This window comes from Aplidium turbinatum, chromosome 1 (assembly GCF_918807975.1).
Source record: "Aplidium turbinatum chromosome 1, kaAplTurb1.1, whole genome shotgun sequence".
NCBI lineage: Eukaryota > Metazoa > Chordata > Ascidiacea > Aplousobranchia > Polyclinidae > Aplidium > Aplidium turbinatum.
In genome coordinates, this window is record NC_137472.1 from 41835306 (window position 1) to 41862640 (window position 27335).

Sequence of the window (27335 nt, forward strand, 5' to 3'; positions counted from 1 at the left end):
CAATATGACTAAAATAGCACCATAGCTATCTAGATACCACAACAGACAGGATTACTTTACTTACTTTTTCAATTTACTTTACTTCAATCTTAAGTCATTATATTAATTGGTCAATTATAACTGATAAAGCTTTGGTAGAGAGTTTGCTTTGTTGAACCACAGAGAAATAAAACAAAGTAACTTCAGCGGGTTTAACATGATGTATTACATACACAAATATAACATAATTAAAAATAAACTATAACGTTTTCAACACATATGTGTAGCCTATCCTCATCAGGAACTACATATCTGCAATATACATAACATGAAAATTGTAAGGTAAATTTGACAAATTATGTTATATTTGTGTATGTAATACATCATGTTAAACTCGCCGAAGATACTTTGTTTTATTTCTCTATGGTTCAACAATTATAACTGGTTTCCAAAAAAAATTTTGTTTGGACTTGGAAAACTGATTTAAGGTAATTTTGGGGTGCTGAACTCAAATTTGAACTCAATTAGTTATAGTTTTAGCCTCACTTTTAGCTTGTTATTACTGCCTTGTTAATAATGTTGAAATTTGTAGTTTGTGAGTGTCAGCTATTTATGCACCACAAGGCCTAGACTTTTGGGTATTTTTTAAGTTTTTAGTTGTATGCCTATTTTTTTATTACCATGTAATTCGTCTTTACAATGGCCTGCATGGCAATGACAAGTGTCTAGAGAGCAACGTAATTTTTTTGCATGGTTTGGGTACCGGTATAATGGGTATATATATGAACAACGGTATAAGTACAATTACTTAGTTTTGTTCAATTGATTTTGCCTCTCCATTGTTGCAAAATGCAGTTTTTTTATGTAGTAGGCTACTATGTGTTTCACATTGCACAACATACACAATCAAAGTCTTCCTTTTTTGCGAAAAAAAAATGTGCTATTAATAAACATTAAGGTACTTCACTTATCGTACTGTGGCATTACTTAATTGGTATAGTGAAAATGTCAATATTAAATTTTATGTTGATGCATAATTCAAATAGCTTGTTTTCTTTTTAGATTTTTTTCAAGGTAGAATTTTATATAATGGAACATGCTCAAGAAATTTCAGTAAGAAAAGTTTATTCACCATATTTTCCTTCAGAACATCGAACTTGTTTATGGTAAGCTGGTTTTCTGTATTCAGCTTCGGTAGAGAGTTTGTCTTGTTGAACCATAGGCATACGAAGCTGAGCAACGTTATTAAGTTTAACATATTAAAGATTATTATATAGGCAGTGGCTATTTGACCGGCTCCGGTCTTTGAATCTGAAACACTATTTGACCGGTCATTACGTCACTGCATAAGCGCTTTTTTCTTTTTCTCTTTCAAAGCAACAGACCAGAAGCGCCGATATAAGTTCTAACTTCAACACGTATTCTCCAACTCAGTCCGTGGCGCGTGCGATACGTCTCCGGCTGCCAATCTAGAGGGGATGAGTTCGATACCATCCGGAAGCATTCTTTTTTTCATTTTTTTTTATCTAAATTTTGATTGACCCGAAGCGCATTTATGTGGTCAATTTTTAATTTGAGTAGCCTACAGTCCAAGTTAGTTAATAGTTCTCAAGTATAGTTCTCAAGTTAGTTATATACAATACTTCTTTTAAAAGAAATGATAATGGTAAAACCATTTTTTAAAGAAGTATTGTATATAACTAACTTGAGAGAAAAATGTAGGGTCGTTCGGCAACACACGTTCACTTATGACGATCGGAAAATTACCAAGAGAAATTCTCAAATTCCAGCAAATTAAAAAAACTCTAACTTTATTTCTCACATTTGAAAAGACATAAAAAAATGGGCTGTAGGCTACTCAAATTAAAAATTGATCACAAAAATGCGCTTCGGTTCAAAGTTTAAATAAAAAAAAAAAAAAATGAAAAAAAGTCAACGCTTCCGGATAGTATCGAACTCATCCCCTCTAGAATGGCAACCCAAGACGCAACGTATGCGCCACGGACTGAGTTGAAGCGAACGTGTTGAATTTAGAACTTTATATCGGCGCTTCAAGTCTTTTGCTTTGAAAGAGAAAAAGAAAAAGTACTTATGTAATGACGTCATGACCGGTCAAATAGTGTTTCAGATTCAAAGACCGGAGCCGGTCAAATAGCCACTGCCTATTATATATTTACAAAAAACACAAAACTACCCAACAATTAAATATCGAACGTTTTCGACATCACGCGATGTCCTCTTCAGGAATAACATATATACAATTTTTACTACATCTGAATAAAATACCATGGTTATTATAACTATAAACAGGACAAAACAAAAACTGCACAGTACTTCTGACTAGCTCAAACTCAACGACATAGGCTCTGCGAGAATCAAAGGTAACTGCATCATAAGGTGTTGAATAGATCACATGATGTTGTAGAAAGGCAAGGTGCAAAAAAATTAATTTTAAAATACAGATAGCAAAAAAGATGAGCCGCAAGCATACAATTGTCTGTTCGGGTCTGCTACTATTCGGCGAGTCTGATTCGGCGAGTCCGATTCGACTAGTCCGATTCGGCGAGTTCCCTATTCGGCGAGAGCCCTTTTCGGCGAGTGCCCTATTCGGCGAGGTTTTGAAATTTTTGAAAGGAAATTATCGGGTACCGTAGCCTAATTATAATTGCCGTTTTACATCGTTTTAGCGTCGCTAAACGTTGAAATCGTGAAGAAAGGAATAAAAAGAAAATGTTTGAACTATTAAATTAAAATTCGTCATGTCAGCTCAGTTGAGTTGTTTTTATTTCTGACCATCATATGAAAAACAATACACGTCAACATAGCAAAGGTAGAAGCGACAAAACGCGAACGTTAAAACGTGCTTGAATTCGTCATGTCAGTGCAGTTGTTTTTCTTTCTGATCATGATATCAAAAACAATACGTCAACATAGCAAAGGTGTAGAAAAAGGTAGAAGCGACAAAACGCGAACGTTAAAACGTGCTTGTGACCGAAGTAAGTTATTGAGTTGAAAGAAATTTGGCACGGTCGCAACACTTTCAGAAAAATTTAAGATATGAAGGAAAAATAAAACAAAGAAAATGTTACAAAAAAAAATAAAATAGGTCATGTTTATTTCTATAAGTTAGTACTTTTGAATAGTTAAAATGATTAGTTTGGACCAACAAATGTGTGGCCTACAGCTTGGATTGAAAGGAAATTATCAGGTACCGTAGCCTAGTTATCCCGACCAGCAAAAAATTGTTCCAAGAACACAGTTCATTTTTACATTGTAGTAACAGAATGAAAAGGCTAAACAAATGTGTGGCCTATCGTGTTAACGTCGCTAAATGTTGAAATCGAGTAGAAAAGGGAGCCTTTGCTGACTAGGATACTTTGAAACTGAGAAACATTCACAGAAGCCCTACGATTTGTTCCAAGAACACATTTAGCATAACATTTCATTTGTACATTGATTCAACGTCTGAATACATTCAGGGGCGCCGGAATGATTTTTGACTGGGGGGGCAAGATTACAAAAAAGGGCACTTTTGTTTACTAAAAGGCCAATTTTTTTCAAGTTTTAAGATAAGATATAGCGATAATGTTAATCTATCAGCTCACTATGTAGGCTATTGAGTAATGATAGCCTACAAATGTCCGGTATACAAAAAAGGGCATTATGCTATGTTATAATGATGTAACCTACTGTTAAGCCTTAAAGCAGCCTATGGCCACAGCCGCTAAGTAGCCTAGTACTTGAATGACCGCCGGTGCTACCTCCTCAATCGGCCAGGTTTGGCCGCCAGTCTCTTCTAGTCAATTATTTAATTTTGCAATAGAATGATCGTGGATTAACTGTCGAAAGTATGTAGCATCAATTATCAAAGAGTGACGCAAAATTAGGTCAGCGCGTCATAATCGCCACTGTTGCATTGTGCGGAAATATTTGTTATTGATGGAATATATCCATCTGCGATCACTAGCGCTGTAAGTCTTGTTTGTAATTCCCTACGTTTACTTTAACAAAGTCTTAATCCGAAATGCTAGTTTACATCGGCTGGCAATATTGTCGTTTTTATGTCGATTCGATGTTGTCGGACATTGAATAGTTATTAAAAAGGAGAACTAGGTTAGTTGACATCCGAGGGGAAAATTTTTTTGATCATAAGTTATTTTGCAAAAATTATGCTTCTTTTACTTTAGTAATGTCATTCACATCATTGAAATACTTATTTTATTACCTTGCCGTCATCGTCAACACATGTCGAACGTTGTTTTTCGTTGCTAAAAAGAATTCTAGGGGAGTGGCGAACTTCTTTAAAATCAGCCACATTGGAGACACTCGTGCGAGTGTCGTTAGATGGTCCCGCAGTACTGGATTACAATCCCGATAAAGCAGTTCAACAGGCCCAGACTTCAACAACGCTAAGTGATCATTTTAGCATTGTTGCAAGTTTAATTTTATTTACTTGTGCTATCGTTATTTTTATTTTGTATTTTGGCCTCCAAGCACGCAGATTTGGCCGCCGAGAAGGAGCTCCCGGTAGGCCACGATGGCTGCCAAAAAAAAAAACGAGTTTTAAGACCTGTATTATACTGTGTTGCAGTTGCAAAATTTTGTGCCGTAAGTATTATTTTGAGGCAAAAATGAAAGATTATAAATAGGCTAAAAGCGAATAGCAGAAATTGTTATATTGCAAATTGTGCAGTAGCTTACATGACTTTAAAAGGGCACCATTGCCCCCCCTGCCCCTCCATCTGCAGAAAAGTTGAGGGCAGGGGGGCATCCGCCCCCCCCCTGCCTTCAACTTCCGGCGCCGCTGAATACATTATCTTAAAAATGCAACGTATCGTAGGGCTTCTGTGAATGTTTCTCAGTTTCAACGTATCCTAGTCAGCAAAAGCACCCTTTTCTACACGATTTCAACGTTTAGCGACGTTAAAACGATAGGCCACACATTTGGTTAGCCTTTTCATTCTGTTACTACAATGTAAAAATGAACTGTTAGGCTAACTGGGTTCTTGGAACAAATTTTTGCTGGTCGGTATAACTAGGCTACGGTACCCGATTATTTCTTTTCAATCTAAGCTGTAGGAGTGTAGGTCACACATTTGTTGATCCAAACTAATCATTTTAACCATAGGCGCCTAAGCCGTGGGGGCCAGGGCCTGACGCATATTTCCGCGTGAGAGCAACTTTTCATGCGGCATTGATACATAAAACAATAGATGAACTAGCGATCGGCAGCAGGAAAACATTTTTAAATACAAACCGCAACAGCTTCGCATTGAATAATCACTAGAACGAGTAGCGATGCTACAATCCCACCCCAGACAAAAAAATCTGTCATTTTTACGTTGATTTAACGTCTGCAGACGTTGAATCAATGTAAAAATGACTGATTTTGCTGCCTGTGACATAGCAAAAATCTACCATTTTGCGTCGATTCAATGTCATCAGATGTTGAATGCACCCAAAAACAACATAATTTGCTACGTTGACGCAGCGTGCGTTTAACTTAATGCGCTTGCAAACAGCCTCATGTCGCTTTCGAAAGTCGAAACCTCTGCAGAGAATTGTCGCGGCAGTGAATCGGTTGCTGTGAAAATGAACTTGAAGTCACGGCCCGAGGTAACCACTAACCAACGTAACAAGGGCTAGTACAAACCGCATTGCGCACAGTCGCAGAAGCGGCATAATCAACACAACAACGGACTCGCGCAAACTGCATGGCGCACACACGTCCGTTGCCATGGAAACCCGATCAAAGGCGGGGAATATGCGCATCTTTTGTTTCATCTGCAACACGAAAACGGGCGTATTACAGCGAATTGAAACTTGAAAGCTGGTCAGCCATAAGTTGCGATATTGTAGTGAAAAGGGAGCAATGTCAAGTCGAAAACTTAATCAAACGTCTCTCTGTAACTATTTTTCAAGGGCTGTTTACGGATGTCAGCAACTTTTAAATTTATTAAAGGTGACGTGCTGTTGAATTGATGTAAACATGAATGATTTTGCTTTCAACAAGTATATTTTCAAGCATATGATCAAGTTAGTATTTTCATTCCATTTACAGTAGCCTATACCTTTTAGTAAACCTTTTCGTCTCTTGTTTCATGCTAATAAATCTAGTTCGTTGCTAAACTTTATGTTGCGCTTAGCTTAAAGAGTCGCAGTCCATCAACCGCTAGCCAACGCAGACGCATAGCATGTGTTTTGGTCGAGCTTTGTTTATAATAATTAACGGTATGTCGAACGTAGCGATAACTCCGAGTGTGGCAATAAAAGCAATCCTAGTGTGACGACATAATTACATCATCCATCTGCGTGACATTTCGCTGAATTTACGTTGCTGCTGATGAAACACGCTTTCGCCCCCACGGCCAAAAAAATAGTTAGGCGCCTATGACTTTAACTATTCAAAAGTACTAACTTATAGACATAAACATTATTTTTTTTGTAACATTTTCTTTGTTTTATTTTTCCTTCATATCTTAATTTTTTTTGAAGGTGATGCAACCTTGCCAAATTTCTTTCAACTCAATAACTTACTTCGGTCACAAGCACGTTTTAACGTTCGCGTTTTGTCGCTTCTACCTTTTTCTACACCATTGCTATGTTGACGTGAATTGTCGCTTCTACCTTTGCTATGTTGACGTGTATTGTTTTTCATATGATGGTCAGAAATAAAAACAACTGAACTGACATAACGAATTTTAATTTAATTAATAGTTCAAACATTTTATTTTTATTCCTTTCTGCACGATTTCAACGTTTAGCGACGTTAAAACGATGTAAAAACGGCAATTGCAATTAGGCTACGGTACCCGATAAGTTTCTTTTAAAAATTTCAAAAACCCGCCGAATAGGGCACTCGCCGAAAAGGGCTCTCGCCGAATAGGGAACTCGCCGAATCGGACTAGTCGAATCGGACTCGCTGAATCGGACTCGCCGAAACGGGCCATTCCGGTCTGTTCAAAGGTGGATTGTTACATTTTATGTACAAGGCTTCTAAGATTTTAGTTTGAATCTCGCAGAGCCTATATCGAGAATTTTTGCTTACTCGTGGCCACCAGGTAGTGGTAGCGCTGCCAATATTGACAGCTACCCCCAAAAAATGTTTTTAAAAGCCGTTTTGGGTCATTTGGCCTGTATACAGACCCCATGTTTTTTGATTTGGAAAAAAAAAAATTTTCACTCCACCCTAATCAGCACAACAAAGGCAAATTCTTCAGTAAGAATCAATGAGAGTACCGGTACTTCTACACTAATCACGCGCAACTTAGTTCAAGTTTTACGTCACAATGTCTGACTTTGATCTCCGAGTAATATTGATAAGGCAAGGTTGGTTACAAAATTACATTATACAAGTAGGCTATTACAGCAAGATGCAGCAAAATTTGTTAAGCTTTGGTATTACAGTCTGACTTGTGCCGAGAGCATTGGGACGCAAGAAGCCACACGACCTCGTTCGGTGGAAGTTAATCAGTTATGCGATGTATTGAGCAGCTACACGGTGCTTTGACTCTTTAAGCGCACGTCTTGGTCTCATGAAAGCCTTTCAGAGTGACTTTACTGAAATTTTAAAAAGCCTTTTAAATCGTAGCTATAGTTTTTAAATGGCGAAGAATTATCAAGATAAAGTGATTAAGCATGACGATCGACGCTAAAACTGGTGTGTCCGTTGTGAGACTTAATTTGTCTGCCGAGATAGCTGCTCAGACCGGACAGTCGGACACGTTTGTCCGCCATCAACAAAATTTGTGCGGACTAGTAGAAATGTTGCAGTACTAGTCCGATTGGCTAGTGAAAATATTTGCCGGTGAAAAGTTTTGGTTTACAAAATGGCGATCGACGACATCACTCTGAAATACTGCAAAAATTTGCTTGCCCAGAGACGAAATTGCACGAAGGCGGCAAAGTTGGTCAACTGAGCACGTGACTACTTTTTTCTCACATTTTCGCTAGACACGACACGTGGTAGTAGTGAGCACGCCATCACGGAGAAGTCAGCATCCCAGCAAGCAGCAGTTAGCGAAATTAACGTTTTTTTGTTGGTATAATATTGTGATCAAATGCTGATACAACGTTAGTGTCTAATATTAATACGTTTCCAAGCTTAACATTTTTACAAACAATAATTTATTTGACTTTTATTTCGTTTTTTTCCCTCTTTGGATTTCTACCTTGTCGTAGTTGAAGAGCTCGTGTGCCTCCGTGACTGAGAAGGTGTTTTTGTGCGTATTGTTGCTCTCTTGTGCGTACTGAAATCTAAAAGCCTTTAGTTAGTTTCAGTCTAAGCCAAAACACTTATCTTAATACGCCATCAGACAAGTGAAAAGTCAGTAAACTGGCCGGACTAGTGAAAAATCGTGCGGGCTAGTGAAAACGGGGAGCAACTAGTCCGGTGGGCTAGTGAAAAAAAAAGTTAAGATCGACCCCTGCTGATACTGCATCTAATATCATAATAATTAATAAAACATAACATAATGAAGATAATAAAATAATAAAAATAACAACAATAATAATTAAATAAAATAATAACAACAATTGATTGATTGAATTTTTATCCTCGGACTGGAAAAGCTTCTTGTAGAGCTTAATCCTGGCAGTTTCGCATTCTTGTAAAGGCTTTGAATCACTGACGCAGGCGGAATGGCCCGATTCGGTGAGTCCGATTCGGTGAGTCCAATTCGGTGAGTTCCCTATTCGGTGAGAGCCCTATTCGGTGATTTTTTTTTTAAATTATTGCGCGCCGTAGCGTAATTATCATTGCCGTTATAGGGTTAGGAGATAGGGGTTTGGAGTTGGTTAGGGGTTTGGGGTTGGTAAGGGGTTTGGGGTTGGTTAGGGATTTGGGGTTGGTTAGGGGTTTGGGGTTGGTTAGGGGTTTGAGGTTGGTTAAGGTTTGGGGGTTTTAGGGGTTTGGGGGTTTTTGGGGGTTTGGGTTTTTGGTTTTTTTTTTTTTTTGAGAGTTTTGGGGTTTTTTGGGGGTTTGGGTTTGGGGTTTTGGGGTTAGGGGTTTTAATTAGGCTAGGGTACCCAATAATTTTCAAAAAAAATTCAAAAAAATCACCGAATAGGGCTCTCACCGAAAAAGGCTCTCACCGAATCGGACTCACCGAATAGTAGCAGACCCGACGCAGGCCGGTCACCGAACTTGACAGAGTAAAGTTTTCAATTATTGATGTGGTGTTGCTGGTGGGGAATTATTCCATCCCTTACATGCCGCTGAATGGAGTGCAGTCCTTAACTTTCGAGTGCAGTCCTTTGAGAGTCGAACCAGCGCTGCTTGATCCTGAAGCTTCTTTGTTCCAGAAGTCACGCTCCAACCAACTGAGCTATCGGCGCGTTTGGTGCAATGAAACATAAAATGACATGAATCTACTAAACTTTAACTTATATACAATAAATAAAAGTGTAATCACTCTTTTTCTTAATAATTTTGCTTCAAAATAACTGCTTTTGCACAGGAATCCAATGCCAGTTGGAGAAAGCTTCCTATTGGGAAATCAAGAAGATCGTGTCATTAATGTTGAATGTTCAGAACGTTGCCTTCGATTAGCACATAAACATGCATTACAAGATGATGAACAGACATTTCAAGGATTTTTACTGGGATCCATGGAGTTTAGTGAAGGTAATTTTTACAGTGAGAAGGCTATATTTTCTTTTGATTACAGAAATACTGTATTTTTATATTTTCTAAAAGTATATGGTCTCAAAGTTTGATAAAGATTAAAGTAGGCTACACAATTACACATGAGAAATTGTTTAATCTGATTTAATTAATAGTAAGGTTTAGTTTGTTTGTATGTAAGTTCCTTTTTGAAAAATTGATTGGTGGTAGTGGTACAAAACTTGAAAATTGCAAGTAGAAGGTTGCAGCGCAATTGCACATACATCGAAGCTGCAGGTTTCTGTCTGACTCTCTTCAGGAGCTAACGTCAGAATAAAATAAACCTAAATGTGGTGATTGGTGAAGTATTTATAGTAGAAGAAAAACGAAATGTAAAGTTGGCTAATCAGAAGAATTCAAATTAACAAAGGAGCTTTAAGGCATAAACGAATTCGTTAAATTTACATTTTGTTTTTCTTCTACTATAAATAGGCTACTTCACCACAATTAGGTTTATTTTATTCTGATGTTAGCTCCTAAAGAGAGTCAGACGAAAACCTGCAGCTTCGAGCTATGTAGTGTAACCTTCTACTCACATAGCCTACTCCTTTTTGATATATTCCTTTAATCATAAAGGGCAGTTCCATCGTGACGGACGTACCATTCAGAGAGTTATAGCAGTCTATAATTGTTGATGAAATGGAAATCTAGGCAATTCTACTACATAGCATGAAAGGGTACCCTACCACTATGAAATCACCCCAAAAATTATTTCCTAGCTGCTTTCTGTAAAATAGATACAGCTCGTTTATCATGCGTGACGGACGTATGCAGAGAAACAAGAAATCATAAGTACCTTTCGTAAGATACGAAACGCTCTGAATTGTACTCAGGTAACTGCAATTTTTTAGCTTGATTAGTTTAATGAATGAATAAACTAACTCACAAAAGTTGTTGCACAAATTTATTGTATGAATTGAATACACTATGCCCCAGAATGTAACGTGACGGACGTACAAAATTTTCGTGACGGACGTACGACTCTGAATTTTAAGCAAGAAAGGTGCAAGAAATCTACTATAAAAGAAGTGAAAAATCGCATACATAGTTCTAAACTTAATGGATGGGCTGTAATTGCCAATATGTTTTAATTGAGACTATACAAGTAATTACAATTATAGTTGAAAACTGAGCTCTTTCGTCCAATATTAAAATGAACTAATTTTTATATAAATGGTTTATTTTTCATTCCCTGTAGAATCACTTGTGTTGTTGCTGTAGTGCCGTACAGGCATACACACATAGTTATAGAAAACAGCTTAATTTGAATTTTGGCAGTGAATTTCAATTGTTATCAGCGCAGTAATTTCCAATTGTTGTGACTGATGTACATTGTACGAGTGTTAAAATTCAGATGGTAGCCAATACCGGTATACAATAGATCCACATAACAAGCGTATCTACATGCACATACAAGATTACAATGCTACAAAACACAGTGCTCATTTCCATAGTACACTGAATACTGCAGTAATAAAACTTTAACACATTTTGAGAAAAATTAGTGAAGCCCGGACGGAATCCCAGTTAAAGCACAGGCTAAATAACATATCACGTGCAGTTGTGCATAGAAAAACTAACAGTTTAACAACCATAAACAAGCAAAAAACCAAACAATAATGATACAAAATGAATCCTACTAAACAATTTTCAAAAGAACTATAATAGTTTGCGGTTTAGTCAACGTCTCTTATCTTCAAACTCCTTCAAATTTAAATTGTCCGCGGTATCCAATCACGTCATGTTGATTCAATTTCTTTGCAACTTTTTCGTCAGTGTAAACAACTTTGTCCTCAGGTGGAGGCCATCGCCACACTGCCACTTGTGGGCATCACTTAAATTTCGTAGTTTGTACCGACTACTTGTTGAACTTCACAAGGGTAAAATTCACTATCATATTCAACAAGTACCCAATCACTTTTTTGATAGCAAACACTTTCTTCTGCTTCGTTTATGTCTTCATTAGATTCTCCATAGTTGGAAGGTATAACAACAAATAGGTATATATATAAGTTTGTGCAACAACTTTTGTGAGTTAGTTTATTCATTCATTAAACTAATCAGGTTAAAAAATTGTAGTTACCTGTGTACAATTCAGAGCATTTTGCATCTTACGAAAGGTATCATACTTATTATTTCTTGTTTCTCTGCATACGTCCGTCATGCATGATAAACGAGCTGTATCTATTTTAAAGGAAGCAGCAAGGAAATAATTTTTGGGGTGATTTTATAGTGGTAGGTACCCTTTCTTGCTATGTAGTAGAATTGCCTAGATTTCTATTTTATCAACAATTATGGACTGTCATAACTCTCTGAATGGTACGTCCGTCACGATGGAACTGCCCAATAATAATTAAGATTTGTGGTATCGTACCTGGTATAATAACTTTTTAAATCAGTGACAGCATGAAATAGTGACAACATAAACATGATCCCTGCATTAAGCACCACAAAATGACTAAGTTAAAGTTAGTTAAACAGTATAAAAACCTGTGATGGACGTACGTGACGGACGTACATGATGGAAATTCCATTACGGTGTACATCCGTCACGCATTTTTACTCAGTTAAACAAAAAATTTTAGAAAACCATTTGGGTTGTAGGTTGGTATGTAGGAACTAAAAGAAGAAATGAAGTTTCAAAATTTTAATTCATCTGATAATTTTTTTAAATAAAATAAAGGAAAAAATTTGTGACGGACGTACAGGACCCCCAGGTCGAAGTCCTACATGCTATAAGTCCAACGTTACATCTTGTTCAAAAAAAATTTTTTTAGAGATTAATCTTACACTCATTTCTGATTGTACAACTGCAGTATTAACAAAGTTTCTTGAAATATCGATCAGAAGCTTCAGAATTCAGTATATGAGTATTTTTCATGATTTTTTTGACATTTGAAGTGATGTTCGCTTACTGAGGCATAACTTCCAACCATTTTGGGTGGGGGCCAAATATTTTTATTTTCTAAAAACTAGAAAGAATAAGCTTTCCAGGGATACCATTTTTATTGTTATCAGATAAAAAATATGTTTTGATGGGTTGGTTGTCCTTATCATGGAACTGCCCTAAAGCTTTGGTAAAGAGTTTGCTTTGATGAACCATAGACTAACAAAACAAAGTAACTTTAGTGAGTTTAATAGATCTGAATTTCAGACTAAGATCATGGAAGCCTTAACAATCAAACATAATGTTCCATCTCTCAACAGGCAGTTATTCGCATGTGGCTCATCGTTTCTTTTGTGTGTGTTCTAATTGTTTGTCACATGCCTGTACTTTACAACACCTCATGTAATCTGTTTCCTGCCGTGTTATTTACTCGTGATCATAGGCGTCATTTCAGAGGTGCGAAGGGTGCTTGAGCACCCCAAAATGAAAATCTGAGGTAACAACATAAATGCGAGAGCACCCCTGGGCCCTGGTTTGCATACAAAATACACCGATTCAAATGGAAATTTGCATTGCTAAATAACGTTTTTTTTTCTTTCTTGAAAGTCGTTTCACCAAAGTGCAATATTTTCAGTGTTTTACATTTGTGTGTGGCACGCAGCGCCACACATATCAAGGGCAGACATGATTGTACTATTGCGTATCAATTAAGCACAAACACGCGCACTGCGTCAAGAAGTGCCGTTCGAGAGAAAACAATTTGTCTGGCTCGAAGAAAATTGCTGTTTTCTACTCAAACGTCTACAAAAACATTCTGCAAACGGCGTCAGATGCAATTGTTAGCCGTTTCCCTTCTTCATCATACCGAATGGCAGACTTGCTACTAGAGCTGCTAAAGAATCCCACAATGAAAGACGACGAAATTGCTGAAGACGAAATTGCTGTTTTCTACTCAAACGTCTACAAAAACATTCTGCAAATGGCGTCAGATGCAATCGTTAGCCGTTTCCCTTCTTTATCACACCGATTACCGAATGGCAGACTTGCTACGAGAGCTGCTAGAGAATCCCACAATGAAAGAAGCCGATGTTACCAAAATAAGCAAATTTTATGATGGTGACTGGGAACGCAAGGATTTGCTGCGTAAACGCAAACAGTGGTTTGCTTGTTGCAAACGTGACGGTGATGTTGTGACAGTGAATACGCTACGTCAGAAATTCATTGCACAGCCGTCAATGGTCGATATAATGCCAAATATAATATATGCAGCTGTGGTAACTTACATTGTTATGCCGACTTCTTCCTGTGAAGCCAAATGTTCCTTTTCGTTATTACGACGCTTGAAGACCTACTTTCGCAGCACTCAAACGCAACAACGACTGAACAATTTGGCCGTTATAGGTAGTCATCGCGAATTGGCGGAGAAATTAAACATGAAAGAACTTGTCACAGAGTTTGTTTCCAAGACAACAACCCGCATAAACAAATTTGGATGTGATTAATTTATAGCAAGCCGCATTATAAGGCAGACCTGAACAAATTAAAGTCGAATATATTTCAATATTCAATGTAAGATCACTTTCGCCTCGCATGTAATACTTGTTTTCATTTCTATCTGATCGTTTGACATACCGCTGCAGTCTATTCGATTACACATATGACAAAATTATCTTCTTTTATGTTGATTCGACGTTTCATGACGTAGGCTAAACATGGTTGAGTTTGCTATTAGATTGAATCATTTGTTTTAACATTTTCCATCGGTCAGGTTTTCAATTGATTAGCCTATATTGACAATTTTCATAAGATAACTTAGAGCACCCCTAATTTCGACAAATTTTTTAAAAAAATTACGCCAATGCTCGTGATCAACTGATCATTTTTGAATCACTTGTTGAGTTTGAGCTTTTCAGTCCGGAGTGTTGTTACAGTTATAGTGCATAGTCAGATTTATCTTATAATTTTCATGTTAAACCCGCTAAAGTCACTTTAATTTATTTGTCTATAGTTATTTTTCTCACTGGTGTATTGTGTATATAATAACTATGCTGAAGCATGCTGACCAGTGCTAAATTTTGTCACTTGCGGTATTTAATTTTTTGAATGGAATTTCATTTAAATTGATGTATTTTAGCTTTATTCAGATCAGATTAAAGATACTAGTGATACTTTGCGCTCTTTACTCAGATGTCAAAATGCATCCTGTTTAGTGTGTATTCTTATAAACTGTAAAATTTTCTCCTCGATTGTTATGGTTGTGACATTTGTTAAAAAATTTTTCAACCAATAGCAAAAACATAAGGTTTGCAATTTGCATTACACAATTTGAACTTCACAGATGAGAGGAATTTAATTGTTATGCTTGACCGCTTTGATCCTGGAATGCTGACGAAGTCTTTTGATAAACTTCCTTCTGCAATTCTTCCAAATGATGTAGTTGTTCCAATATTACTAACAAGAAAAATACCTGACATGGTTAATGAAGATGTGGATTTTAATAGCGGCGATCATATCTCCACATCTTTGAGAGTAAGTTATTAATATTGGAATACTGTGCTATGTTGCACTGTGATATATTTAATGCATAGAGTGCATTTCTGAATCATTTGCTTTTTGATAAATTTAACAATAATTGTTCTGTATATCCAATTTTTTTCTTCTTTTTTTTTGAATTGGTTAGACAACTTCTGTATGATACCCCAGCCATCTTTTGTTCTGAAATGAAAAATAGCAAAACAACACCTAATTTCTTTGTGATAAAAGTTTACCTTATTGATTATATTTATACATATCATTTACCACTTTTTATCCATAAATCAAACTAATCACCAGCTAGACTCCTAGAGTGTTGGTAGCATACGCGCTGACTTTCGGGGGGGGGGGGGCGGCGCCCCCCGTAAATTTATGGTTGAGGGGCAACAAAAATGGCTATTACAAGAGGTGTTTCAAAGATAAAATACTTCGCGAGAGATTTAGATCATTTAAACCAGTGGTTCCCAAAGTGGGCGCCAGCGCCCCCCTGGGGGCGTTTGCGACCATAAAGGGGGCGCTGGTTACAAAGTGGGCGTTTGGGGGGCGCTGAGAGCAAATCGGGGTAGTTACAAGAAGAGGATTGCAAAGCATTTTTGTCATGTTTCGCTTCAAAGAAGTGCAAAAGAAGACGGTGACTATAAGAGCTCTGTGGCAGATATTGTGGCAATGTTGGCAACTTCGCTCCGCAGTAGCCTACCTCACAAGTTAGTTGAGGTCGTAACGTAACGCATGACAATTTGAAGCACTGCGGTTACGCAAATCCGATTTTACAATCCGACAATATTTTGATCTAGCATTCGTCTTAATTTGTCTATGAAGACTGACATCAAAGCAGTGAATAAAATTAAAGCGCACGCTCTGAATACACGCTCATTCAAACGATTGTGCAATGAGAATGATGAAGCTTTTGAGCGCTTACTACTCCACACCGAAGTACGATGGTTTTCCAAGAGAAATTGCCTTGCACGATTTTATTCCCTGTTTGAAACTACCGTGGAATTTCTAAATAGTTGTGACCCTGGCCTTGCGAATGACGTCCTGGTTGTGAGAAATGATATCGCCTACTTGTCAGACATATTTTCCAATTTTAATGAATTGAAATTATCTTATCAGGGTAACGAAATAAGCTCGTGTTGTATCAGCGAAATTTAGCTAGACGAGAATTTTTCCAATTCTCAAGCTTGCATCAACTTGATACCAGTGACAAAGGCATATCTGATGTTGATATAGACGTACAGTAATCATCTTCAAGAAGTACACAAAGGCATGGGAGTTCGATTCCAGGATGTATTCCAGTTAGAAATCCATGACTGGATAATCGACCTCTTCTGTGATATTTCCGAACATGGAATTTTTGAGAAAGAACTGATAACATTGTAAAGCGATTTTGCACTCAAAACGAAGTTCAATATCTCGTATCAATCGTTCTGGCTACAGAACTAAATCAAAGAGAAATACCCTCACGTGTGGAATCGGGTCAAAGTTTTTATCATTGCCTTTCCCAGCTCATGTTTGGTGGAACGTGCTTTCAGTGCCGTGACAACGCTTCTGGATAACAAAAGAAACCGTCTTGATATAGTTAGATGGGGAGACTTAAGATTGTTCCCATCCTAATTGAAACCCGATCTCAAGAGGCTGATGGCATTGCACCAACCTCATCGGTCTCATTGGAGTTGGACTGTGATAAATGGAAAAAAAACTTTGGTTTTACTTTTTTTGTCGAAGGGGGCGTTTGATACTCTGTTCGTTGTCCAGGGGGGCGCTATTAAAAAAAAGTTTGGGAAACACTGATTTAAACGGACTTAAAGAATGCCGAAAGCGAAAAACAGCCTGCGTTGCTCTTGCTCGCAAAACAGCAGCTGATCGCATGGGGTCTCTGGAAGGTGAATTACTACAGTACTGGGATGCGCATGGCACGCACGCTCACAGTCGCATACTGCTTATCTTCCCGCGCGCGAGGAGCAACTTCAAAGTCAAAACGCGTGGTAGCGAAAAAGCGAATGCGAGGTTGAATAATTATTCTCATTTGACGAGTTATCCAAACGTCCGTTAGATTTTTTTTTACTTCAAACATGAAATCGATTTTAGCAAACTTTATCGAGTTGAAACTACGACACACTGAACAATTATGTGAATACAGCTTGGAAATCATACCGTATGGAAATTTCAAAGTAGAGCGTAGAGTAACTTACGCTGCTGGAATAGTCACGTAACTAAAGTATTTACTGCAGTATTACGTAAACCAGCTAAATTAGACGCACTATTTTCAACGAGGTCTTCCCGCTGTGAGATCAATTATGATTCAACAGAACGCATTGTTTTGTTCGCAATGTGTGAGAATTAAATCGAAAACCGATAAAAGAAAAGGTATTTAATGGTCTTGGTCACAGATATTGCCTGCATTAATGACGTCTCTTACCGCTATTATCACCTAGCCAACCTGACATCATTGTTTTATGTGGCCGCTAAGGTTTGACATCAACTTCAACGATCATGGAATGTTACATACCGGTAATAAGAACGATTATATCCTACACGCAAAAATAAAAAAATTGATCGCTTAAAACAGCTCTTTTTGCTGTTTTGTCTAGTGAACTTTGCATATTGCTCAACAAGTGCATGAAGTTTAGAATTGACAAGAAATCATTGAATTTGAAGTTCAGTTTGAATATTTGCAAATAAACGTATTCAAAACTTTTACTTCTAGTTCAGGTCCTTAGGGGAATCTTTAGGCTAAACGTGTTACACGTTGTTTTTTTGCATATTTTTGCAGTTGATCAACCCAACTTTGATTTTAGTGGGTGCCGCAACTTTTTGGGTCACGTGATCACCCCCAAATCGGGGATTTCCCCAGAAATCACGTTTCAGCTCTTTTTACGTCATTTTTGTGCAATTACATATTCGATTTTTGTATATTTTAACTTAAAAAGCACATACTAATAAGTGAGACAAAATAAACACAAAATAATTTAATTGATGACGTCATTGTGACGTCATCAAATATTTTTTTTTGCTTTTTTAACCTATTTTGGTCGTTTGCTGTTGGTTTTAGTTGGAGTACCGGTTACTAAAACCATTTCACAATTCCTAAAAGTAGTTTCGTCATGATTGCGTCTTTTATGACGTCATCATTACATTATTAAAACTAGACAACTTCAAATTCAGGAACCAAAGGTAAGTTTATTCCGAAAAAAGCGATCAAATACTCTCATTATTAGTTTTGCAAATGCTTAAAATTTTACAATTGCAAGCAATAACAATAATTCCAGTACAGTATGACGCAATAACGACGTCATCAAGGGAATAACCAGAAGAGCAGCTACCAGGGGTGAATTTCCCTTTTGGTCATGCCACTTTAAAATTTAAAATAATTATGTAGCCCTAATTATGATCTACAAATCCAATTAATACACGACCCCAGATGATGCAATGTCAGAGTCTTAACACTGTTAATTCAAGATGAAAAAACTAGCGGTTTTCGATGTTAAATTCCTACCATACGTAATTTGATATTAAAAAAAATCGTGTACGACAAGTTTTTTCAAGTTACAAGATAGAGTTTAGAAAGTCAAAAGCATTTCTTGAATGATGATTGTGGATTGGAGATGAAACGTCAATGTGGATTGAAGATGAAACATCAGAGAGGATTGGATATTTTGTGGTCGAATTGCATGTTTCGTACTCGCATGAACAAAGACTTGTGCATTTTATGGATTTTTTCTTACAGGGACATCGAGAGCCACAAGTAGACTGACAAAACGGAACAAGCTGATTTGCATCATTATGTTTCCAACCCCAAGCTAAAGGAGAAGGTAGTTGCTGAACATTTACGAGGCTTGATTTCCGTATTTCAGCTTGATGTCCGTATTTCAGCTTGATGTATCGCTCTGCGTGTATGTTGCATCAAAGCAGCTGACGTTGGTGGCAGCTTTTCAATAGTGCAACCATTGGTAAACATCATATAACGGCATTCGTCTACATCCGTGATAGTAGGACTATTGCCATAAAGAGCTATGACATACTTTTGTATGTCATTTATAGAACTAGGTGAGCTTGAGAAATTCAGAGAGTTAAATAAGCCACACATTGCGGTAAGATTAAGCATCCAACAATCCCAAGCCTTTTTTTCCTAAGACGAAACAGTATCACAGATTGTGATAGCATAAAACAAAGGTAAAGAAGCGCAAATCATCTGAGATTGAGGTGAAGATGAAACAATATCATGGATTGGAATGAAGCGAGTTTTTTCTCCAACTCCAAATTCAACCCATAGTTTACAGATTTCTAACTTGTCAAAACACGAAATTGCAATAATTACCACATCAGTATCTACTGTTTTGACTATGGCATCGGATTTTCCATGTTTCACATGGAGAAACATACGGGTGTCTGCCTCTTCGTGATCACATGGGGAAACATCAGACATGTCCAATGTTTGATTGTTAAGAGCTGTATCTAATGATGTTACAACAATCGTAAACAAGTTTGGATCGACTGAAGTTATCACAGCTTGTTGAACCAGTTGATATAACGCAGTTTTGTTGCTGTCATTTCCCAAAAACTCAGACCAGTTGAGAGGAAGACGAGTATTACTTGTGACAGCCACGTAACATCCAGACCCTGTTTCTTGCAGAAGATAAGCCTCAGATAGCTACTGCCATCACAGAACATGCCAGCAGTGTGATGTCAGCCGATTATGAAGTAGTGAAAGAATCTGCCTCGAAAACCGATCACTACATTCCTTGATGGAGGGTTCTTGTTGCATCGAGTGCCATGGAAACTGGAGACAGTTATGGGTCTATTGCACAGTCGTATGCAGATTTTACCATTCGTCATTATCGCTTAGCAACGGTGGTCTTTGATGGATATGGTGGTCCGTCTATCAAAGACAATACCCATCAAAGACGCGGCATGAACGTCCACCCGGTTGTTCACTTTACTGTAGACACCCAGTTCATTGGAAAGAAGGAGCAGTTCTTGCCTCGAGCTTCCAACAAGGAAGGATTAATTTCTGCTCAACTGAGGAATAGAAGCTGCAATGTGATGAACGCTCCAGGTGATGCAGATGTTGACATCGTCAAGACGGCAGATGGACAGCCCTCATCGACATAGTACGGCTTTAATTGGTGAAGACACGGACCTTTTAATATTGATACTACGCTATGCTGACACTGACCCAGACATTAAAGACCTCTACTTCCACTCCGAAAAGGCTTACGCAACCAAAATACACGACATCAACAAACTTAAAGCAATCATCGGACCAGACATAATTATGCTTACAGCTCCTCTTCATTCATGCATTCACCGGTTGTGATTCAACGTCAAGGATATTTGGTATCGGGAAGAAGACGCTTTCCAGAAACTAGTGAAAAGTCAACCAATAATCAAAGAATGTGCAAATTGCTTTATTCTCCCAAATCAGACAGACCACATCATTAAGGATCTTGGAAACAAAGCTATGACCGTTATGTTTGGCAACGATGGCAGTAGTAACCTAGAAACACAGCGATACAATACATTGGTCAAGAAAATTAAAACAGCCAAATCCTTTGTTCACCCTGAACGCTTGCCACCTACATCATCCTTTACCAAATTCCACTGCCTCAGAGTTTACTACCAGATTATGGTCAGGATGGGTAGGCTACTGACGATGATATGGATGCTCTAGACTGGGGATGGAAAGTAGACAATAATCAGATGGTTCCAATCATGACGAACATGAAAGCTGCCCCGGACAACCTACTGAAAGTGATCACTGCAATTGCGAATCGTGTTCACCTCACTGTAGTTGCCGGAGATATGTGCTACCATACCATGCTGGATGTGGACCATGCCAAACTGGTTCATGTGTCCATACAGCAGTCACATAATTACAGACGATGACATCGAGAGTCACAGCGATGAGCATTAGTAATACTTGATCCATTTGCTTTCTTTACGCTGATTATGTCAAGAGTCTACATGACCACATCGTATGAGCTCTTTATGCCTGCTCAGTTAACCCAAATACATATAGAAATTTACCGGGTTTATTAATAAACAATACATTGTTATTGTACATTTTTAATTGTTTTGGCAGCCCTCTTGGATTGCCATATTGAATTTATAGGCTATCAAATAATTTAACAATTCTGAGAATGGTCTCATTGACTTCACAAGGTATAAAAACCTAGATATAGACACCAAAACTACACGTTTTGGTCATATGATAACCTAGTTATGGTCAATTTACTGTCATTTTAATGGTTTGGCAGCCATCTTGGTTTGCCATATTGAATTTATAGGCTATCAGATAATTCAACAATTCTGACAATAGTCTCATTGACTTCACAGGGTATACAAACCTAGATATAGACATCAAAACTACATGTTTTGGTCATATGATGACCTAGTTATGTTCAATTTACTATGTTATTTTAATGGTTTAGCGGCCATCTTGGATTGCCATATTGAATTTATAGGCTATCAGATGAATTAACAATTCTGAGAATGGTTTCATTGACTTTACAGGGTATAAAAACCTAGATATAGACACCAAAACTACATGTTTTGGTCATAGGATGACCTAGTTATGGTCAATTTACTATTATTTTAATGGTTTGGCGGCCATCTTGGATGGCCATATTGAATTTATAGGCTATCAGATAATTCAACAATTCTGAGAATAGTCTCATTGACTTCACAGGGTATAATAACCTAGATATAGACACCAAAACTACATGTTTTGGTGATACGATGACCTAGTTATGGTCAATTTACTATGTTATTTTAATGGTTTAGCGGCCATCTTGGATTGCCATGTTGAATTTATAGGCCATCAGATGATTTAACAATTCTGAGAATGGTTTCATTGACTTTACAGGGTATAAAAACCTAGATATAGACACCAAAACTACATGTTTTGGTCATATGATGACCTAGTTATGGTCAATTTACTGTTATTTTAATGGTTTGGCGGCCATCTTGGATGGCCATATTGAATTTATAGGCTATCAGATAATTCAACAATTCTGAGAATAGTCTCATTGACTTCACAGGGTATAAAAACCTAGATACAGACACCAAAACTACATGTTTTGATCATATGATGGCCGAGTTATGGTCAATTTACTGTTTTGTTCAATGGTTTAGCGGCCATCTTGAAAATAACCACTTTCCGGAAGTTGGATTCCTTAAGATTTTGAATATGTTAGTACTGACACTCAATACTAATCAAATCAGTTGAAAAACCATTGGTAACTTATTGTAACCAAAAAAGTAACACCAACAACAAACAAGCGACTACAATAAGAAAAAAACAAGCAAAAAATTAATACATGACGTCACAATGACGTCATTAATAACATAATTTTGTGCGATTTTTATCTCGTGTATTTTGTAGTGGCAGTCAGTCCAAATGTAAAAAAATAACGTATCTAATTGCATAAAAATGCCGTGAAAAGAGCTCAAAATTGACTTGGGGGGAATCCCCGATTTGGGGGTGTTCACGTGACCCAAAAAGTTGCGGCACCCACTAAAATTGAAGTTAGATTCATCAGCTACAAAAAAATGCAAAAAAACAACGTGTAACACGTTTAGCCTAAAGATGCTCATTTTTGCCCCTAAGGGCCTGAACTATTCGGCTGAAACCATTTCACACTCCGTAATCTACGTCGGCAATGATTTTGCGGCAGTAAAAATGCGTTAATTTTGAAAACTGCCGAGCTGGGGACAACAGCTTGTCCCGTGTATAAGTTGAACCTGTCTTTTTGAGGTGAAAATCTCGATCTATACTCGAGTATATACGGTATTCGATAAAAGATTATAAAGACTTTTGATAAAAAACATAAGACAAAACACTTCGCCATTGTTAACACTTTAAAGGTTAAGAAATTAGCAAAACGGGCGAAACCAGTTAATAAAACTGGTGGCGGGATTCCACTCTGCTTGAGATCATGATTTTTTTGCTTTTTTTTTCCATAACTTCACTGTCTTGATCGTTGTTATTCACTCGCACAAAAAGGAAATAAATCGGCTTGTTTTCCAACTGTTCCAATTGTGAGCTAATAATACCAAAATTTTTACGACTAGGCGTACTATATACGTAAAACTAATCGTTTCAAGCAGCGGCTCTAATAAATTCGGCTTGCAACCTAGGTGTCAATATAAACAAACGGTAAGCTTAATCAAAGACTATTTTAATTGAGTAAAATAGCGTTATGATTATGACGTCATCGCCTTTCTCACCCCCCCCCCGATGTTTTTTGAAAAGTCGGCGCCTATGGTTGGTAGCCAATTGAAATGAAATATGTTCAACTACCGTCTACCAGTGCCGTACTTGTAAAACACAATTAAACATAGTCAGCACGAGGCTTTTTACACAATAACCGAGCCTAATAGAGTTCAGTGGTCACATATTACAATCTATATATATATATAATTAAAAACAATGAAAACTATCAATACTACAAAAAAGTGCTCAATGCTAAGCAAAAAAGCAAAGCAGAGCAAATTAAATCAAATATAGTTATTACTATCTGAAGCCTTTACAAATTGTTTCACCTAACGGATCATCAGAAGGTCTAACTAGATACAAAGCAAAGCAGCAGGACAAGCACTGATGATCCGTTAGGTGAAACAATTTGTAAAGGCTTCAGATAGTAATAACTATATTTGATATATATATAATTATATATACAGTGAAATTTCAGTACATTTATTAAGCTTTCACATTTTGTGATATTCAAAGAATGCAGACGCTTTATTAAACATGTTGACATCCATCTAATTTGAGCAATTTTAAAATCTTTTTACGGTTGGATGCACCATCAAGCGGATCTTTAAAATGCCAATTAAGACAACTGTCTGAGATTAGTTAATCAAGAATCAGTTTGTGCAAGCCTGCAAAGGTAATCTTTCTACTAGTAATCCGTGATTCCAACCAGCGGTTCGGAGTTGATGCATATATATTAAACAGATTTATCAGAAAATATGTTGCTTAAACACCGGATTGGCTCAATTGGTGCATAACCCACTTTTAATGGATCCAACTTTTAAAATATATTCAGCCTAAAAACTGGTTTTGTTTTCAGTTGCTGCATGAAACAATTACCGGTCAGTCTATTATTGATGTGTCAAGGATGCTGATCATGACAGTCCATTGTATATATGATGATCAAAATGTTCATGAGCAAGTGCTAGCTAACATTCAGTTTCGTTGGAATGCTATATTTGCGTCAAACTCTGTGAAAATCACTCCAGTTAAAAGTGTCCCCATTATTCCGACAGCTTTGGCAAAGACCTTAGTGAGCACTTTAGATTTGATGCAGGATGAAACTATTAAGTCTGGGTGAGTGGTTTAAGAAAAGTCCAATATCTTCATTGTTTTTCTACATTTTTTTTTTCAAAAAATTTCCTATTTTTAAGAAACCTGTTAATCAGTGGCAGACAATTTTTTATGTGTTTCAAATAACTTTTTCACAAGCCATGGAAAGCTTACTACTTTTAAAATCGCAATGCCATGATGGTTACTTACTGGTACTGTAATTAAACAAATCTTTGATTGCTTCTTACAACACAATACCTTTTACAATATAATACTACAACACCTTAACGTTCAAGTCAAATAGCTAACCACTTTCTTGGAATTTTGGATTACAAATATTTTTTTATTTCATTAATTTATGGCATGCATAAAATGGGAATGGCCCGTTTCGGTGAGGTCCGATTCGGTGAGTCCGATCCCTTAACGGGGGATTTTTTCAATTTTTTTTTTAAATTATTGGGTACCGCAGCCTAATTATCATTGCCGTTTTAGGGTTAGGGGGTTAGAGGTTAGGAACTCACCGAATCAGACTCACCGAATCGGACTCACCGAATCGGACTCACCGAATAGTAGCAGACCCGCGTAAAATTGCTTCCATTCATTTCTAACAAATGTAAAGCAAAGTTAGTCGTTATAATAACGGAAAAAATGTTTAGTTTCTTGGGAATCTGTTATTTAGCGAAAAAATTTTCCGCGACTTACAATCACAATAATGACGTCATAATTACATCGTTTACAGTTTTCCGGCGAAAAGCCTCACGCAAAAAATATATTATAGATGAGCATCTGTAGCTGCGTAGTTCCAATAAACAGTCTTGGTATCGTATTGACTATTCTATTTGTAAGCAGGCATGGCGCACTGTTTGTGCCCGATGTGCCCACTTTGATCGGAAGAAATTGGAACAATAATAGGCTTAATAAATTAGACGCCGCATGCTTATTGCTTACAAATTAGATCCACTGACTCACCGACCACCGTGTGAATGTCATGAAACAATACGACATCACGAGCCGCTTGTTACGTACTTGACAAGTTGACAATAACAACACTTCAATCTTCATGCTCGAACGGGTTGATAGCATATGCATGAATAGCATAACCAATTACTAAAAGCGATATAGGCATGTTGCACAAAAAACGGCAAGGCGGCTGAATGCACAAGTTTCGCTGACTGAGAACACAAGACATTGCGAAAATTACTTCTGTAACCTACAAAACAACTAGTCCGCTACATGAAGAATAACGAAACGCATTAATTAATTTGACAAGTAATGGTCTTGACAAGACACTGGTCTTGACAAGTAATAGTATGGAGGGACTGGAGAGAAAGTTTGAGAAATGGAAAGAAGCATTTGAAACCAAGGGTATGAAGGTGAATCTTGAAAAAACAAAAGTGATGGTGAGTGGAGCAGAAGGAACAGTTGTTGAGAGCAAAGTAGATCCCTGTGGAATATGTGGCAAGAGAGTGATGAGAAATTCAATGCAATGCAAGGAATGTGGAAAGTGGGTACATGCAAGATGTGCTAATGTCAAGAGAGCCGCAACAAGATTGGCGAAGTGTTTTGTTTGTGGGAAATGCAGTAAAGGAAGGAATGAAGTGGAAGGCCATGATGATGAGTTCTGCCATGGCATCGAAACAGTGACAGACTTCTGTTATCTGGGTGATCGGATAAATGGAAGTGGTGGATGTGAAGCAGCGGTGACAACAAGGGCAAGATTGGGCTGGGCAAAGTTCAGGGAATGTGGGGAAATGTTGTATGGCAGAAAATTCTCACTAAGGATGAAAGGGAAAGTATATCGGAGCTGTGTGCGGCCTGCAATGCTATATGGTAGCGAGACATGGATATTGAGAGAGAGTGAACTGGCAATCCTGAGAAGAACGGAAAGGTCAATGGTGAGAGCAATGTGTGGGGTGAAAACGAGAAGGGAAAAAAGGACTGAAGAATTGTTGGATATGCTAGAGATGAGAGAGACCATAGACCAACTGGCAAGGGCAAATGGAGTAAGATGGTATGGACATGTGATAAGGAGGGAGGAAGGAAGTTTTCTTAGAAAGGCACTAGATCTAAAGGTGGATGGGAAGAGGAAACGCGGTCGTCCAAGAAGAACGTGGAAACAACAAGTGAAGGATGAATTTAAAAAAGTCGGACTGAAGGAGGAAGATGCAAGGGACAGGGTGAAATGGAGAAAAGGGATTAAAACAATTGCTGCGCGGAAACAATCGGCCACCCCCACTAGTGGGGAACAAACCGACGATGGATTATGATGATGATGATGATGATTAATTAATTTGACAACAAAATCAAAATTACGACGCTAAAACAGCTGTTTTTGTAAATCAAAAAAACCTCAAGCAAGTTTTGCCCATGCAAAATTACTACAAATACATTACCGGGACATAAAAGATAGTGACGATTTCTTGTTGTTTGGTCTATCTACCACAGCAGACACTTTGTACATTTTAGAGCGAACGTCATTAGTACTAAAATGCCATAGTTTTCCTTTGAAATGTAGATTAAGAGCCTGTTTCACGATGCTATGACACTTGCTTATTTGTGGCCCATTCCAGTGAATGAGCAGCTCGTCGCTAATTTGTCTTTATTTTATTTTTTACTTGTGGATGTTTTTGTACCTCCGCAAACATTTCAAATTTTTTCAATGACACTTCTCAATTCCCATGCTTTTGACGACGCTTTCGGGCGGACTACTGCAATATATTTGTGCATTTAGCTAAGAACATGTTCAGCTCTGAGGTACAAGTTGGAGGTCGTAAATACGCAATGATACGAATTAGTGTCGGAACTGCAATGTGTCAGCAAATTACGATGACGGCTGACGGTGAATGAAAGACGTTAGTAACGTGATTTATAGTGTAAAAATTTCCCTCGAACCGACAAATTTCCCGGGAATATCATTCCCAGATTACCTATTTTTTCCAGGCCTGGGCCGACGAATAAGTTCCTCA

General features: G+C 37.6%; 1 protein-coding gene across 1 annotated transcript in view; it reads left to right on the forward strand.

Annotated features, from left to right (window-relative positions):
• The first annotated feature begins 1104 nt into the window (after window positions 1-1104).
• The window catches only part of LOC145773169 (uncharacterized), a 40730-nt gene continuing 14499 nt past the window's right edge, over window positions 1105-27335 (forward strand). The window contains exons 1-4 of the mRNA XM_082584785.1: window positions 1105-1145; window positions 9438-9604; window positions 14869-15059; window positions 24137-24393. Coding sequence (XP_082440911.1) covers window positions 9445-9604; window positions 14869-15059; window positions 24137-24393 — 608 coding nt within the window. The 5' untranslated portion in view covers window positions 1105-1145; window positions 9438-9444. The remainder of the gene's footprint in view (window positions 1146-9437; window positions 9605-14868; window positions 15060-24136; window positions 24394-27335) is intronic.